The following is a 14,915-nucleotide window of genomic DNA, read 5'->3' as shown; positions in this document are numbered from 1 at the left end:
TCAGTGTAGTGGCCAATAGTGTGAGATTTGGGATTTGAACCTAACTCTAGGGCTTTCAAGTTGTTTGACTCTGTATAAGTTATAACTCTCTCCATTCTACTAGGACCTCATCAATAGTACAGGAATAATGACATCAGTCTCACATGGTTCTCATGAGGATTAAATGACAGAAGGCATGCAAAGTGCTCTGTGCCCTAAGTGCTCAACTAATATGTAGTATTAACTCACCACTCATATTTCATATGCACTATTTATGATAGTAAAAATGACATTCTGAAACTTTGATAAGTGTACCCATAATCCTACCACCACTTACAGGGAAATATGCTCAAAGAATTATTTTTTAGGAGTATTTTGTCAAATGCACACTTATAACTAACCACAGTGCACATTCAATCTGTATTAGTTGTTTAATCTACATAAGTTGTAGTTGTTTAATCTACATAAAGACTTCATCTTTCCATATTTAAATGACTACATATATGATAGCTCATATAGACTAGGCCTTCAGCCATTTTCTTTATTTTGCAATATTTAGATTATTTCATCTATTAATCCAATTAAATACATTTAATTGGATTAACTACATTAATTAAATGTATTTAATTAAATGATCCAATCAATGCATCTATTTGGCTATTTTAAGTTGAAAGTACTTAACTGAAAATATCTACTTGGGACAAATTTTATTTAAAAAATAAGAAAACAAATAGAGAACACACCTTTACAATATGGGGCAGGTCGGTTCCAGGTTCCTTCATGTGTGCAAAGAAGGAGTGCCTCTCCCACAAGCAGGTAGCCTTGGTTGCAGCTGTACATGATTGACATTCCAGGAGAAAATCGAGTTATGTCTCCACCAGTATGATTTCCATGGGAGATCTTAAATGGACGTGGACAGCCTAAGAAAGCTTAGACATCAATATGAAAGGATTTTTAATTTAGTACAGAGGAACACATAGCCAATACTCTCTGTAGTTGATAACAATACAGAAAGAAGGCAGGCAACAAGCCAACTGATCAGTATCCAAAAATACTCATTCCACCCAAACCAAGCAGTACAGGACAGATTTTTGCATTTCCTGCTTATACCATATATGATCTGAAAGCAAATGTCAAAAGTAAGATAATGAAACATCAGTGGTTGCAGCCTACAACCGTAATCTATCAAAGAACAGTAATCTTTTCTTTTTAAATGGTAGAAAGACTGTAGTCAGCTGTCACACCTTCAAATATCTACAGGCACAAGGAAATGATGCCAAGTTATAGAGCACCTATCTTTCTAAAAGTGGCAGCCAATACCTAATTCAAGCTACTGGTACCTTTCAGGAAAGCAAAGGGGATCCTCACTGTATCACAGATTTACAGTTTATCTTGGGCAGTAGCAATGGGTCTCACTTAAAATAAGACTGCTGTGCTAGACAAAAATAAACAGTTCTGAATTCAGTTCTTGGTTGCCAGTTGGTGTTCTCTGTTGCAGATAGCCACTGACAGGGATAAAACTACCAATGACAACTAAAATTACAAGACAATTAAGTGGGTTTTAAGGCTAGCTCCATTCTCCAGAATACTCAAATGTCTCTTTCTGGCTGATAGCACAGCCTTAAATAGGAAATTATCAATCAATGTTACTGCCAAACATTTGCTGAAAAAGGTATGTGCATTTTTGCCATTCTAAACTAATAAAAATAATAAATTTGGAAGATCCCTTAAATTTAGAAGTTTACCATTATCCTTTCATGTACCTTTTGTCAACATGCTTGGAAAGAAAAGGAAAAACAAAACATGAGCTGAGAAAATAAGACAAGCAAGTATTTTGTAAAAATACTTGTAACATGGTTACCTAAGCTTTTAACTTGCCTTTCTATAGGTGAAATGACAAGTGCATATTCAAAACCCCTTTTTAAAAATTATATGTAACACCCCATATTTTATTCCTTAAAATATCTTACCCTTTTTGATGCAAGTTGGTACACCTGGCACCCATTTGTTGTTGGTATGGCATCTAATCAAGTGACTGCCATTCATGATGAAGCCAGGATTGCAGGCAATATGTAATATGTCATTGTGGGAATATGAAGAATAAGTTTTATTTAGCTTGTGTCCATGCATGACTTCTGGGTTAGGGCAGTGAGTCACAGGACGAGATTTTATGCACTGCGGGGCAGGTCCACTCCAAGATCCATTTCCTTTAGAATCAGTTATGCACCGTATACTTTTCTCTCCCAAGAGATCAAATCCTTGATCACATTCATAAGAGACTTCGTTTCCATATCGAAAGCCTCCTGGCAGCACACCCCTGTGCCTCCCATTGTTAATCCTTGGTGGATCCTTACAGTCGATAACTGCAGAAGAGAACAGGAAATTCTACTTCAGCTGGTACACCATAGTGGACAGTCTTCATTCAGATACAAATGTAACTATGCAACTGTGTGTACTGCACATAGCTATAAAGTTGTTTCCTGGAGGAGGAAATGTCAATCCACTTAATTCTTGCCTGGAAAACTCCATGAACAGAGGAGCCTGGCAGGCTACATTCCATGAGGTTGCAAAGTGCTGGACATGGCTGAGTAACTGAGCACACATAAAGTTATTTAAATTTTAGATGCTGGATCATGCTTTCTTTAAAAAAACTTTATTGAATTTTTTGACTCTGTGAATAATACATACTCATTCCAAAATAATTCATAAAATAAAGTATAAATATAGACAAAGGAATAAATACAGCTATGTTTCCATGAAATAAATAGTTTATATTGTTATTTTTTTGATTTTTAGCAATTGACAGGCCTACTGCAAATACAGTCATTCCTCAGCACCCACAAAGGACTGATTCCAGAGTCCTCCATCAGTACCAAATTCCAAGGAGACTTAAGCTTTTTATATAAAATGGCATAGTGTTAGCATTTAACTTATGCACAGCCTCCTATATATTTTAATCACCTCTAGATGACTTACAATACTAAATACAACATAAATGCTATCTAAATATTTACAAATACAATGTAAATGCTAAGTAAATAGTACCCAGAACATAGCAAATTCAAGTTTAGCTTTTCAAAACTTTCAGGATTTAAAATATATAATATATATATATATATATATATATATATATATATATATATACACATATATTATTTACAGTTGGTTGACACAAAGTTATGAAGCCTGCAAATACAGAGGGTCAACTGTATTCATTTCCTACTTGACAATTTTTTTTCCCACTGCCAGTACTACCTAAATACTAAAACATGTTTTATATAAACCAAGCTAGAACACATACACTGCTGAGGCATAGATTAGCTCTACAGTGACCTATCCTCTTTACCTCTCTACAATCCCATGGACTTTTTTTTTTAAACTTACTTTCACAAACTGGAATCTTTTGGAACCAAACCCTATTTTCATCATCTTGACATTTCTTATAATTGTAATTCTTCATCCGGTACCTAGAGAGAGATTATAATACATTTTCTCTTCTTAAAAATCACATCTCTGAAACCTAGCCTCCTCAAATCACTAATATAGAGATACTTCTAAATAGGAAATTTGGCACAGAGGAGTCAAAAGTCTTGGCCCCTCAAGTAAGAAAGCTGCTTTAGACTTAGGGTGCTCCCAGCAAAGACATTTCCACATCAAGAAAAGACTGAAAAGTTAGAGATGGTAGTTAGACCTTTATAACCTCACATCCTCTGTTAATGTGACAATGAAGAACCTTAAAAGGTAGTCACCAGGACAAATTGAGGCTAGAATTAATGCACAAAGCAAGATGGAGGCCCTTTATGAGAATGAATCTTACTAACCCATCTTGGCAAGATGTATTAGCTGGTACCACAGGTGAACCAACTGGAGGTTTTCTAACATCTTCTCCCAGAGGTTGGCATTGTGCTTCTAGAGGAGCAAAGTTGAAATTACTTATATGTGCTTGATATAAAAAAGAAAGACAACTCAGGAACTGAAAATACCTTCACACCGAGGGACAGACGGACTCCAGTTTCCTGAAGGCATACAATGAATGGATCTGTTTCCCACAAGCAAGTAACCAAGGTCACAGGTGTAGTCTACAGTCATCCCAGAGACAAAGAGGACCCTATTTCCACCTGTATGCCAACCATGGTGGAGCCCAGAGGGTGGCTGACAGCCTGGAGAGAAAACTTCCCACATAAATACCAACAAAAACTCAAGAACACTAAGTACACAACATTTGACAATAGACAATCTGAAAATTTAAAGCAAAAGAGCAAGCCCTTATTCATTACTGAGTGTTTCCTTCTCTTTTGAAGGAAACTGGCACCTTAGAAACAGATCCTCTGAACTATCTACCCTGACTATATCCCAAATCCAAGGGAGCATTTGCGTAAAGAACATATACAACACGAAAAAACTGTTTTAATACAGAATAGGATGGTAATCTATCCCCCTTTGCTTTTTCGCACAACTCTAGCTTTGGGTGGGAGGTAACAAACAAGAATAAACAAATAAATACCTCTGTTTTTTCTCCACTTGATTTTTACCTTTTTCACAAACTGGTATTTCAGGATCCCAGGTGTTATTGGCTTTGCAACGAACCTGACTGCTGCCCCTCAAAATAAATCCATCATCACACTTGAATACCACACTGTCATTGTAGAAATATGGAGCTTCCTTTCCAGATATCTTGTATCCATTTGCAACACGGACATGTGAGCACTGAACAGCAGGGAGGGAGAGTTTACAGAGAGGAGCAGGGCCACTCCAGATGCCTGTCCCTTGATCATTGCTTATACAACGAATTGTGCTCTCCCCAATGAGGTTGTACTTCACTCCTCTCTCTGGCCCAGGGTAACATGTGTAAGTGACTGTAGTTCCATACAGGACATCTTCTGAAGAACTGCCTGTGTGTACTCCATTGTAGATAACAGGAGGTGGTGGGCAGGTGATATCTGGAGGGAGGAAAACTTATGCTACAATTCTGTTTTAGTATTAAACACCAAAGAAAAGAAATGAAGCTGATTATAAATCTTTTATCAGGTTTCCTAGAGAATATGGGTGAGATATGATTATGTTTTGTGTCAAAACTCATCATGCATGTAAAATTCAATTTAAAAGATTTCATTGAAAAAAATCTTTGCAATGTGTTAAAAGATGTATATAAATATCATATTGTGACTAAAGTCAGATAGCAAATTATTAAGAAAAGGATTCTTTTTATAACAACCAATAGGTCAATAGGCAGACAGAATGAAAATAACAGTCACAGAAAACTAAACAAACTGATCACAGTGACCATAACCTGTCTAACTCAATGAAACTATGAGCCATGCCAGGTGGGCCACTCAGGACAGATGGGTCATGGTGGTGAGTGATGACATAATGTGGTCCACTTGAGAAGGAAATGGCAAACCACTTCAGTATTTTGTCTTTGAGAACCCCATGAACAGTATGAAAAGGCAAAAAGATATGACACTTGACCTCCTCAAGTTGGTAGGTGCCCAATATGCTAATGGAGAAGAATTATAAGTAAATAAAATAAAATAAAATAAAACTCCAGACTTCACAGAAACAAAAAAAAAAAAGAAAGAAAGAAAGAAAGAATGAAGAGACAGAGCCAAAGTGAAAACAATGCCCAGTTGGGGATGTGACTGATGATGGAAGTAAAGTCTGATGCTATAAAGAACAATATTGCATAGCAACCTGGAATGTTAAGTCCACAAATCAAGGTAAATTGGAAATGGTCAAACAAGATGACAAGAGTGAACATCAACTGTTTAGGAATCAGTGAACTAAAATGGACTGGAATGGGAGAATTTAGTCCAGATGACCAATATATCTATTACTGTGGACAAGAATCCCTTAAAAAAAATGGAATTGCCCTCAAAGTCTACCAAACAGTCTAAAATGCAGTACTTGGGTGCAGTCTCAAAAATGACAGGATGATCTCTCTCCATTTCCAAGGCAAACAATTCAATATCACAGTAATCCAAGTCTATACACCAACCACTAATGCCGAAGAAGCTGAAGCTGAATGGTTCTAGGATGCTCTCCAAGACCCTCTAGAACTAACACCCAAAAAAGATATTCTTTTCATCACAGAGGATTGGAATACAAAAGTATGAAGTCAAGAGATACCTGGAACAACAGGAAAGTTTGGCCTTGGAGTACAAAACAAAGCAAGGCAAAGGCTAACAGAGTTTTGCCAAGAGAATGAACTGGTCATAGCAAATATCTTTCCAACAACACAAGAGATGACTCTATACATGGACTTCACCAGATGGTCAATACCAAAATCAGATTAATTATATTCTTTCCAGGAGAAGATGGAAAAGCTCTATACAATCAGCAAAAACATGACTGGGAGCTGACTGTGGCTCAGATCATGAATTCTTTATGGCAAAATTTGGACTTAAATTGAAGAAAGTAGAGAAAACCACTTGACCTTCAGGTAAGACCAAAATTAAATCTCCTCTGATTATACAGTGGAAGTGACAAATAGATTCAAGTGATTAGATCTGATAGACAGGGTGCCTGAAGAACTATAGACAGAAGCTCATGACATTGTACAGGAGGCAGTGATTAAGACCATCTGAAAGAAAAAGAAATGCAAAAAGTCAAAATGGTTTCCTGAGGAGGCCTTACAAATAGCTAAGAAAAGAAGAGAAGCGAAAGGCAAAGGAGATAAAGAAAGATATACCCATCTGAATGCAGAGTTCCAAAGAATAGCAAAAAGATATAAGAAAGCCTTTTTTAGTGATCATTGCAAAGAAATAGAGGAAAACAATAGAATGGGAAGAAACTAGAGATCTCTTCAAGATCATTTAAGATACCAAGGGAACATATCCTGCAAAGATGGACACAATAAAGGACAGAAGTTGTATAGACCTAACAGAAGCAGAAGATATTAAGAAGAGGTGGCAAGAATACACAGAAAAGTTATACAAAAAAGATCTTCAAGACTCAGACAATGATGATCCTGTGATCACTCACCTGTAGTCAGACATCCTAGAGTGCAAATTCAAGTGGGCATTAGGAAGCATCACTGCAAACAAAGCTAGTGGGGATGATGGAATTCCAGCTGAGCTATTTCAGATCCTAAAAGACGGTGCTAGCAAGTACGGCACTCAATATTCCAGCAAATTTGGAAAACTCAGCAGTGACCTCAAGAATGGAAAAAGTCACTTTTCATTCCAATCCCAAAGAAAGGCAATGCCAAAGTAGGTTCACACTACCACACAAATGTTCACCTGCTAGTAAAGTAATACTCAAATTTCTCCAAGCTAAGCTTCAACAGTACTGAACCAAGAACTTCCAGGTGTTCAAGCTGGATTTAGAAAAGGCAGAGGAACCAGAGATCAAATTTCCAAAATCCGTTGGACTGTAGAAAAACAAGAGAGTTCCAGAAGAACTTCTACTTTCTTTATTGACTATGCCAAAGACTTTGACTATGTAGATCACAACAAACTGTGGGAAATTCTTAAAGAGATGGGAACCCCAGACAACCTTACCTGTCTCCTGAGAAATTTGTATGCAGGTCAAGAAGTAACAGTTAGAACCAGATATGGAACAATGGACTGGTTCCAAATTGGGAAAGGAGTACATAAAGTCTATATATTGTCACCCTGCTTGTTTAACTTATATGCAGAGTACATCATGCAAAATGCTGGGCTGGATGAAACACAAGCTGGAATCAAGATTGCCAGGAGAAATATCAATAACCTAAGATAAGCAGATGACATCACCCTTATGGCAGAAAGTGAAGAGGAAGTAAAGAGCCTCTTGATGAAAGTGAAAGAAGAGAGTGAAAACGCTGGCCTAAAACTCAACATTCAAGAAATGAAAATCATGGCATCTGGTCCCATCACTTCATGGCAAACAAATGGAGAAACAATGCAGGGAGAGACTTTATTTTCCTGGGCTCCAATATCACTGAAGATGGTAACAACAGCCATGAAATTAAAATTCACTTGTTCCTTGGAAGAAAAAGTATGACCAACCTAGACAGCATATTAAAAAGCAGAAACATTACTTTGCCAAAAATGTCCTTCTAGTCAAAGCTAGAGGGCTATGAGTGCTTCCCTCATAGCTCAGTTGGTAAGGAATCTGTCTGCAATGCAGAAGACCCAGGTTCAATACCTGGGTCAGGAAGATACCCTGGAGAATGAAATGGCAACCCACTCCAGTATTCTAGCCTGGCAGGCTGCAGTCCATGTGGTCACAAGATCGGACATGACTGGGTGACTAGAGAGAGAGCGAGTCAAAGCTACGGTTTTTCCAGTAGTTATGTGTGGATGTGAGAGTTGGAGCATAAAGAAAGCTGAGCATCCAAGAATTGATGCTTTTGAACTGTGGTGTTGGAGAAGACTCTTTCGAGTCCTTTGGACTGCAAAGAGATCAAATCAGTCCATCCTAAAGGAAATCAGTCTTGAATATTCATACTTTGGGCACCTGATGCAAAGAACTGACTCATTGGAAAAGACCCTGATGCTGGAAGGACTGAAGTCAGAAGGAGAAAGGGACACCAGAGGATGGGATGGTTGGTTGGTATCACCTATGTGATGGACATGTGTTTGAGCAAACTCCGGGAGTTGGAGATTGTCAGGGAAGCTTGGCGTGTGGTAGTCCACGGAGTCGCAAAGAGTCAGATACGACTTAGTACTGAACTGAACTGAATAGGTCAATAAACAGCACAGCAGAATAGAATTAAGGTTTTTTAAGATGGTATATCTTTGTGTTGCAATGGTATGGTAGGTTAGCCAAGAATTTTTATTGTTTATTGAACGTTTACTTTTTGATAGGCAATGTTCTCATCCTTAATGTAGGGATAGTAGCATTTAATTATAACAACTTTGAGGTTTGCAATCTTATGACAACATTACAGATAAGAGGCACAAGTTCAGAGAAGTTACATAAATGGCCCCAGGTCAATAAGTAGAGATAGAATCTGAGTTCAGATCCCATTTCGGTCCTCTTTCTCTCCACTAAGCTAGTATACCCAGAATTAAGGATGATGGTTCATACACTTACTGACCTCATTACTCTTATTCTCCCAAATCACGTAAGAGAATCAGTAACTAAATGCATTCACATTAAGTGATTGCTATGCTTTGAGTAAAAAGAGGAGGCCACAGAAAGCAAAACTGTGCAACTATAACTATTGACAGAGAGAAAAGAATGGAATCTAATGTTTGTAATCCCATAACATGCCTAAAACAAACCTCACAGGAAGCTAGATCCTCTGTTATTCATATTCATTGATCTCACATTATTCTAGATCCTCTGTTATTTTTCTACTCACCTTTACAAAGACGAATTTCCATAAACCAAGGAAATGTGCCTTGACACTGCTGATAAACACTTTCACCCAGTCGGTACCTAGGGACAAAGAGTCAAGACATTTTGTCATCTGTGGGCTATTAGCCTAAGCAAGAGCTATTGGCTCAATAGCACATATTACTCTCAGGACAGGCAACTATAGGAACAAAAATGTAGCCACCATGAACACAACCCATCCACTGAACAGCATAGTTTCCATTAATGGAAAAACAGAGTGATCAGCACGCCCACAAACCCATGAAGAAGGTCTTTGAGATAAACTCTTAACACAGGGCTTACAGTGTACCTAGTGTAGTCTGAGATAGTCCTCACTTACCCTTCATCACAAGAAGAGTTAACATCTGGTCTAATAAATTGGTTCTTGGGTTTTTTAAAGACTTGCTTTCCAACAGGTTCACATTCTGCCGCTAAGGAAACAAAGGAGAATGAGAAATCAACTGAAGGCCATCTCAAAACCAAAAAAAAAAAAAAAAAATCAAAATTCAGAGCCTAGCACCTTTGCATATGGGAGCAGTGGGTATCCACACTCCATCAGGGGTACAACGTATGGATTCTTCTCCCACCAGCACATAGCCAGGGTCACAGCTGTATTTTATGGATGTCCCAGGGTCAAACCGAACCCTGTGTCTATCTTCCTTTTGCCCATTGAGGATTTTAGGAGGGGCTTGACAATCTAAAAGGAAAGCAGAGAATTTTTCTTATGTAAACAACAGAAAAAACTGAGCCAAAGATATTGATATCAATGCTACAATTCCATTCTGGTGGCAGTGTACAGTACAGCTGCAATCTTGCAGCCCGGTTTCGGATAACTTTAGATCAGTGGTTATTTTTTTTTCTTTCTGCATTTAGACTGCTGTAGATTGTTTTCCATTCCAACTGAGTGCTCCAACTCAATTGCTATCTCTTCCTGTCTTAAGGAATCCTCTTGTATGCTTCTAATGGGAGATTCTGATCTATCTGTAGGGTGGGATTTTGCTGACGTCTCTTTTAAGAAATCACTGTTAAGACAAGCAAACATTTTCCCCCATGTTTGTTGTTGTTGTTGTTGTTTAGTTGTTGTTGTTTTGTTGTTGTTGTTGTTGTTTTCTTTAAAGAAATGGACAATTTAGTGATCACTAATGTTTTTCCGCCAAGGATACTTCCACAAAATGAATGGCAGACAGTGTTTTAAAAGGCTTCTGTATAACTTATATTCACTATATTTGATATGAGTGGGCTTCCTTGATAGCTCAGCTGGTAAAGAATCCACCTGCAAATACAGGAGAACATGGTTCGATCTCTGGGTTGGGAAGATCCCCTGAAGAAGGGATGGGCTACCCACTCCTGTTTTCTTGGGCTTCCCTGGTGGTTCAGATGGTAAAGAATCTGCCTGCAAGGTGGGAAGATCTCAATCCAGGGATGGGGAAACAATGAAAACAGTGACAGACTTTATTTTCTTGGACTCCAAAATTGCTGCAGATGGTGACTGCAGCCATGTAATTAAAAGACACTTGCTTCTTGAAATAAAACCTATGACCAACCTAGACAGCATATTAAAAAGCAGAGACATTACTTTGCTGACAAAGGTCTGTATAGTCAAAGCTATGGTTTTTCCAGTAGTCACGTATGGATGTGAGAGCCAGACCATAAAGAAAGCGGAGCGCCAAAGAATTGATGCTTTGGGACTGTGGTGTTGGAGAAGATTCTTGCGAATCCCTTGGACTGCAAGGAGATCCAACCAGTCAATCCTAAAGGAAATCAGCCCTGAATGTTCATTGGAAGGACTGATACTGAAGCTCCAATACTTTGGCCACCTGATGCGAACAGCTAACTCATTGGAAAAGACCCTGATGCTGGGAGAGATTGAAGACAGGAGGAGAAGGGGTTGACAGAGGATGAGATGGATGGATGTCATCACCGACTCAATGGACATAAGTTCGAGCAAGCTCTTCGAGTTGGTGATGGACAGGGAGGCCTGGTGTGATGCAGTCCACGGGGGTCACAAAGAGTCGGACATGACTGAGTGATTGAACTGAACTGATTCTTGGTATAATTGAGGGGACTGGAAGCTGGAAAAGGTCCTGCTGAAGTCCATAACACCTTCTCTAATGTTTCTAAAGAAGGAATCAGTAGCATTTATTCTGAACATTGGAATACCCACCCTTTTCACAGACTGGTACTGACGGTTCCCATGTGCCTTGGGCATTACATCGGACTGCCCTGCTACCCTTCATGGTAAAGCCAAATATGCAAGCAAATACCACAGTGTCATTATAGGAATATTGATCTCTCTGCCCAGATGATATTTGGCCTCTTGGGATCTGAGGAGGTGGACACCGAACCTCAGAAACAGAAAGTTCACAGCGTGGGGCAGGTCCACTCCAGGTCCCAGTCTTCTGACTATCGGTGGTACAACGGATAGTTCTCTCCCCAACGAGGATGAAGTTCACTCCTTTCTCTGGGCCCGGGTCACAAGTGTAACTGACTGTCCTTCCATATCGAAAGATCACTGAAGAGGTGCCTGTATGTCTTCCATTGAGTATAGGAGGAGGTGATGGACAAAGAATTTCTAGAAAATTAGAGAAAGAGTTGATAAGATTACAGCTGTATTATCAACAAAGAATGTCTCTGGTGTTTCTAGATGCCACTCTCACATCCTGGGTTCAGGGACAATAGTGTTTGAATCTGTAATCAATCTGCCAAAGCAGCTATAGCAAAATAATTCAGAAAGTATGATCTAAAATTTTGTTCCTGAATATATCTACTTTGCTGATCCTTTTATTTATTTTACCAAGTATATAATCTCATGTGCATGGCCTGGATGGCAACTGTACATAGCTTTCAGAGAAAAAAGTGCTCAGGAACGTTATTACCTGAGTAAGCAAAGGATAAAGAGATAATACAAGGATGCTTCAGTGAAGAATATATCCCTTAAAATCTAAAGATCTCTTCACAGCCTGTGCAAGTCAGTGAAACTTTGAGCCATGCTGTTCAGGGCCACCCAAGAAGGATGGTCATGATGGAGAATTCTGAAAAAATGTGATCCACTGGAGAAGGAAATGGCAAACTACTTCAGTACTCCTACCTTGAGAACCCCGTGAACAGTATAAAAAGATTCTGTAAGATCCTGTATAGTAACAACTGGACAAAAAACTTTCAGTTAATCTGAGAATGAAGTGTCTTGCTGAACCTCTGGCCAAGGAGCAAGTTACAAACTACAGGTGCCTAACTTACCTTCACATGCTGGCATCCTGGTCCAAAAAGTACGCTGTTCAACAATTACACACCGACTAGAAAGTGGTCCTTGTAACCTATATCTGGAGACAAAGGGAGGTCATTCAGAATGATTAGGCAAATGAAAGCCTCTATTAAAAATCCAAGATAAATTCACTTAATTTGTGGGCACTAACTTCTTTTTATCAGCATTATCTCACAACCTCAAGCTGTCCATCAACCCTCATAGTTTCACAGTTCACACCAAGCACACATAAGTCAAATGAATGAAATCCCATTGAGCCTCTGGACACTCACCCTTCATTACAGGAAAAGTTCACAGTTGCACCAACCCCAAAACTTGTGGGCCTCTTTATCTGACCATTGAGAAATGATCGTGGAGGTTCACACTGTGCCTCTAAGAAAGCAAGCCAAAGACGAGCAAAAGATGGCAAGTAACATAATAGCCCAAATTTATTTAATATAAATTTATTTATTTTAATTGGAGGTTAATTACTTTACAATATTGTATTGGTTTTGCCATATATCAACATGAATCTGCCACAGATATACACATGTTCCCCATCCTGAACCCCCTCCCTCCTCCCTCCCTGTACCATCCCTCTGGGTCGTCTCAGTGCACCAGCCCCAACCATCCAGTATCATGCACTGAACCTGGACTGGCAATTTGTTTCATATATGATATTATACATTTTTCAATGCCATTCTCCCAAATCATCCCACCTTCTCCCTCTCCCACAGAGTCCAAAAGATTGTTCCATACATCTGTGTCTCTTTTGCTGTCTTGCATACAGGGTTATCGTTACCATCTTTCTAAATTCCATATATATGCGTTAGTATACTGTATTGGTGTTTTTCTTTCTGGCTTAGAAATATATCTACCTAAAGAAACTAAAGACCTCTATATAAAAAACTATAAAACACTGGTGAAGGAAATCAAAGAGGACACTAATAGATGGAGAAATATACCATGTTCATGGATCAGAAGAATCAATATAGTGAAAATGAGTATACTACCCAAAGCCATTTATAGATTCAATGCAATCCCTATCAAGCTACCAACAGTATATTTCACAGAGCTAGCCAAAATTCTTAGCACAGATAATTCTCAATTTAGAGTACCTTTACATGTGGGAGCAACAGCACTCCAGTCTCCCGAAGACAAACAGTGAATGGTGTTTTCTCCAAGAAGTAAATAACCAGGTTCACAACTGTAGGTCACAGTCAATCCTGGAGCAAAGGAGGCAACACTCTCCCCTGTGTGATGCCCATTGGCAATTGTGGGAAGTGATGGACATTCCAGGGGGATATCTTTACACACACATTAGGAAAAAGGTCATCAGATAACAGTTCCTTCACACTCTGTATTTTGATTTAGTACATACATCCAAATAAATGATACATGATCTATGGCAAACAGTCATTATTAATATTCAACTCAGCCTTTTAAAGATTAAACAGGTGTGGTTTAATTATATCCATTTTATATTACAAATAGTACATTATCTTTTAGTTATAAACTTTATGAATTATATTTGCCATGTGAAAACCTTCAATTACCAAAAAATAAAGTCCATTTTTCACTCATACTCCCATTCTACCCTTAAGCCTATCCTATGCTCCAAAAGTAGTATGCTGTTATTTATAGGATTATCCTGCCAGATATCAGTAATATAGTTTGTTTTTATCCTATATGCGATACATATACATACATTTTTGCCGTCTGTGATGCTCAATACATATTATTCAATGCCTTGCTTTATTTGTTTAATAATCTATATAGTTCCATGTCAATACATAGAGGCCTATCTAAGTCTTTATAAAGACTTAATTGTTTTTCAGGCTTCCCTAATGGCTCAGATGGTAAAGAATCTGCCTGCAATGCAGGAAACTTGGGTTCCATCCCTAGGTCAGGAAGATCCCATGGAGAATGAATGGCAACTCATTCTAGTATTCTTGCCTGGAGAATTCCATGAACAGAAGAGCCTGGCAGACTCCAATCTTTGGGTCTCAAAGAGTCAGACATGATTGAGGGACTATCAAACACACACAATTGTTTTCCATGGTCAGCTCATTTGTGACTATCCTCAGAATGCCTCCAAGATTTTATAGATAGAATCATATTTTGATTATTTTGATAGTACAATTTTTGTCAAATATTGCCAGATCCCATAATTACATAACTGAAATTCAGATTTAGAGTTCAAGTAACATAAGTCAAACAAAATAAGAAGAAAAGGAAGAGCTTACAGTAGTTTCTATTCTCAAAGTTGTTGTTCAGTCGCTAAGTCATGTCCAACTGTTTGCAACCCAATGGACTGCAGCATACCAGACTTCCCTGTCCTTCACTATCTCCTGGAGTTTGCTCAAACTCATGTCCATTTTCAAAGTAACTT

The 14,915-nt window shown here is 38.5% G+C and overlaps 1 protein-coding gene across 1 annotated transcript in view; it reads right to left on the bottom strand.

Annotated features, from left to right (window-relative positions):
* Positions 1 to 14,915, bottom strand: part of CR2 (complement C3d receptor 2) — a 49,577-nt gene that overhangs the window by 13,716 nt on the left and 20,946 nt on the right. Inside the window, exons 10-22 of the mRNA XM_052653502.1 lie at positions 13,642 to 13,830; positions 12,817 to 12,916; positions 12,520 to 12,602; positions 11,447 to 11,854; positions 9,803 to 9,979; positions 9,623 to 9,713; positions 9,269 to 9,345; positions 4,512 to 4,919; positions 3,963 to 4,139; positions 3,801 to 3,888; positions 3,364 to 3,446; positions 1,950 to 2,342; positions 723 to 908 (exon numbers count right to left, since the gene is read on the bottom strand). Coding sequence (XP_052509462.1) covers positions 723 to 908; positions 1,950 to 2,342; positions 3,364 to 3,446; positions 3,801 to 3,888; positions 3,963 to 4,139; positions 4,512 to 4,919; positions 9,269 to 9,345; positions 9,623 to 9,713; positions 9,803 to 9,979; positions 11,447 to 11,854; positions 12,520 to 12,602; positions 12,817 to 12,916; positions 13,642 to 13,830 — 2,460 coding nt within the window. The remainder of the gene's footprint in view (positions 1 to 722; positions 909 to 1,949; positions 2,343 to 3,363; positions 3,447 to 3,800; positions 3,889 to 3,962; positions 4,140 to 4,511; positions 4,920 to 9,268; positions 9,346 to 9,622; positions 9,714 to 9,802; positions 9,980 to 11,446; positions 11,855 to 12,519; positions 12,603 to 12,816; positions 12,917 to 13,641; positions 13,831 to 14,915) is intronic.

Source organism: Budorcas taxicolor, chromosome 16 (assembly GCF_023091745.1).
Source record: "Budorcas taxicolor isolate Tak-1 chromosome 16, Takin1.1, whole genome shotgun sequence".
NCBI classification, from domain to species: domain Eukaryota; kingdom Metazoa; phylum Chordata; class Mammalia; order Artiodactyla; family Bovidae; genus Budorcas; species Budorcas taxicolor.
Note: the sequence above shows the minus strand (reverse complement) of the source record. Positions and strands in the feature narration are given on the sequence as shown.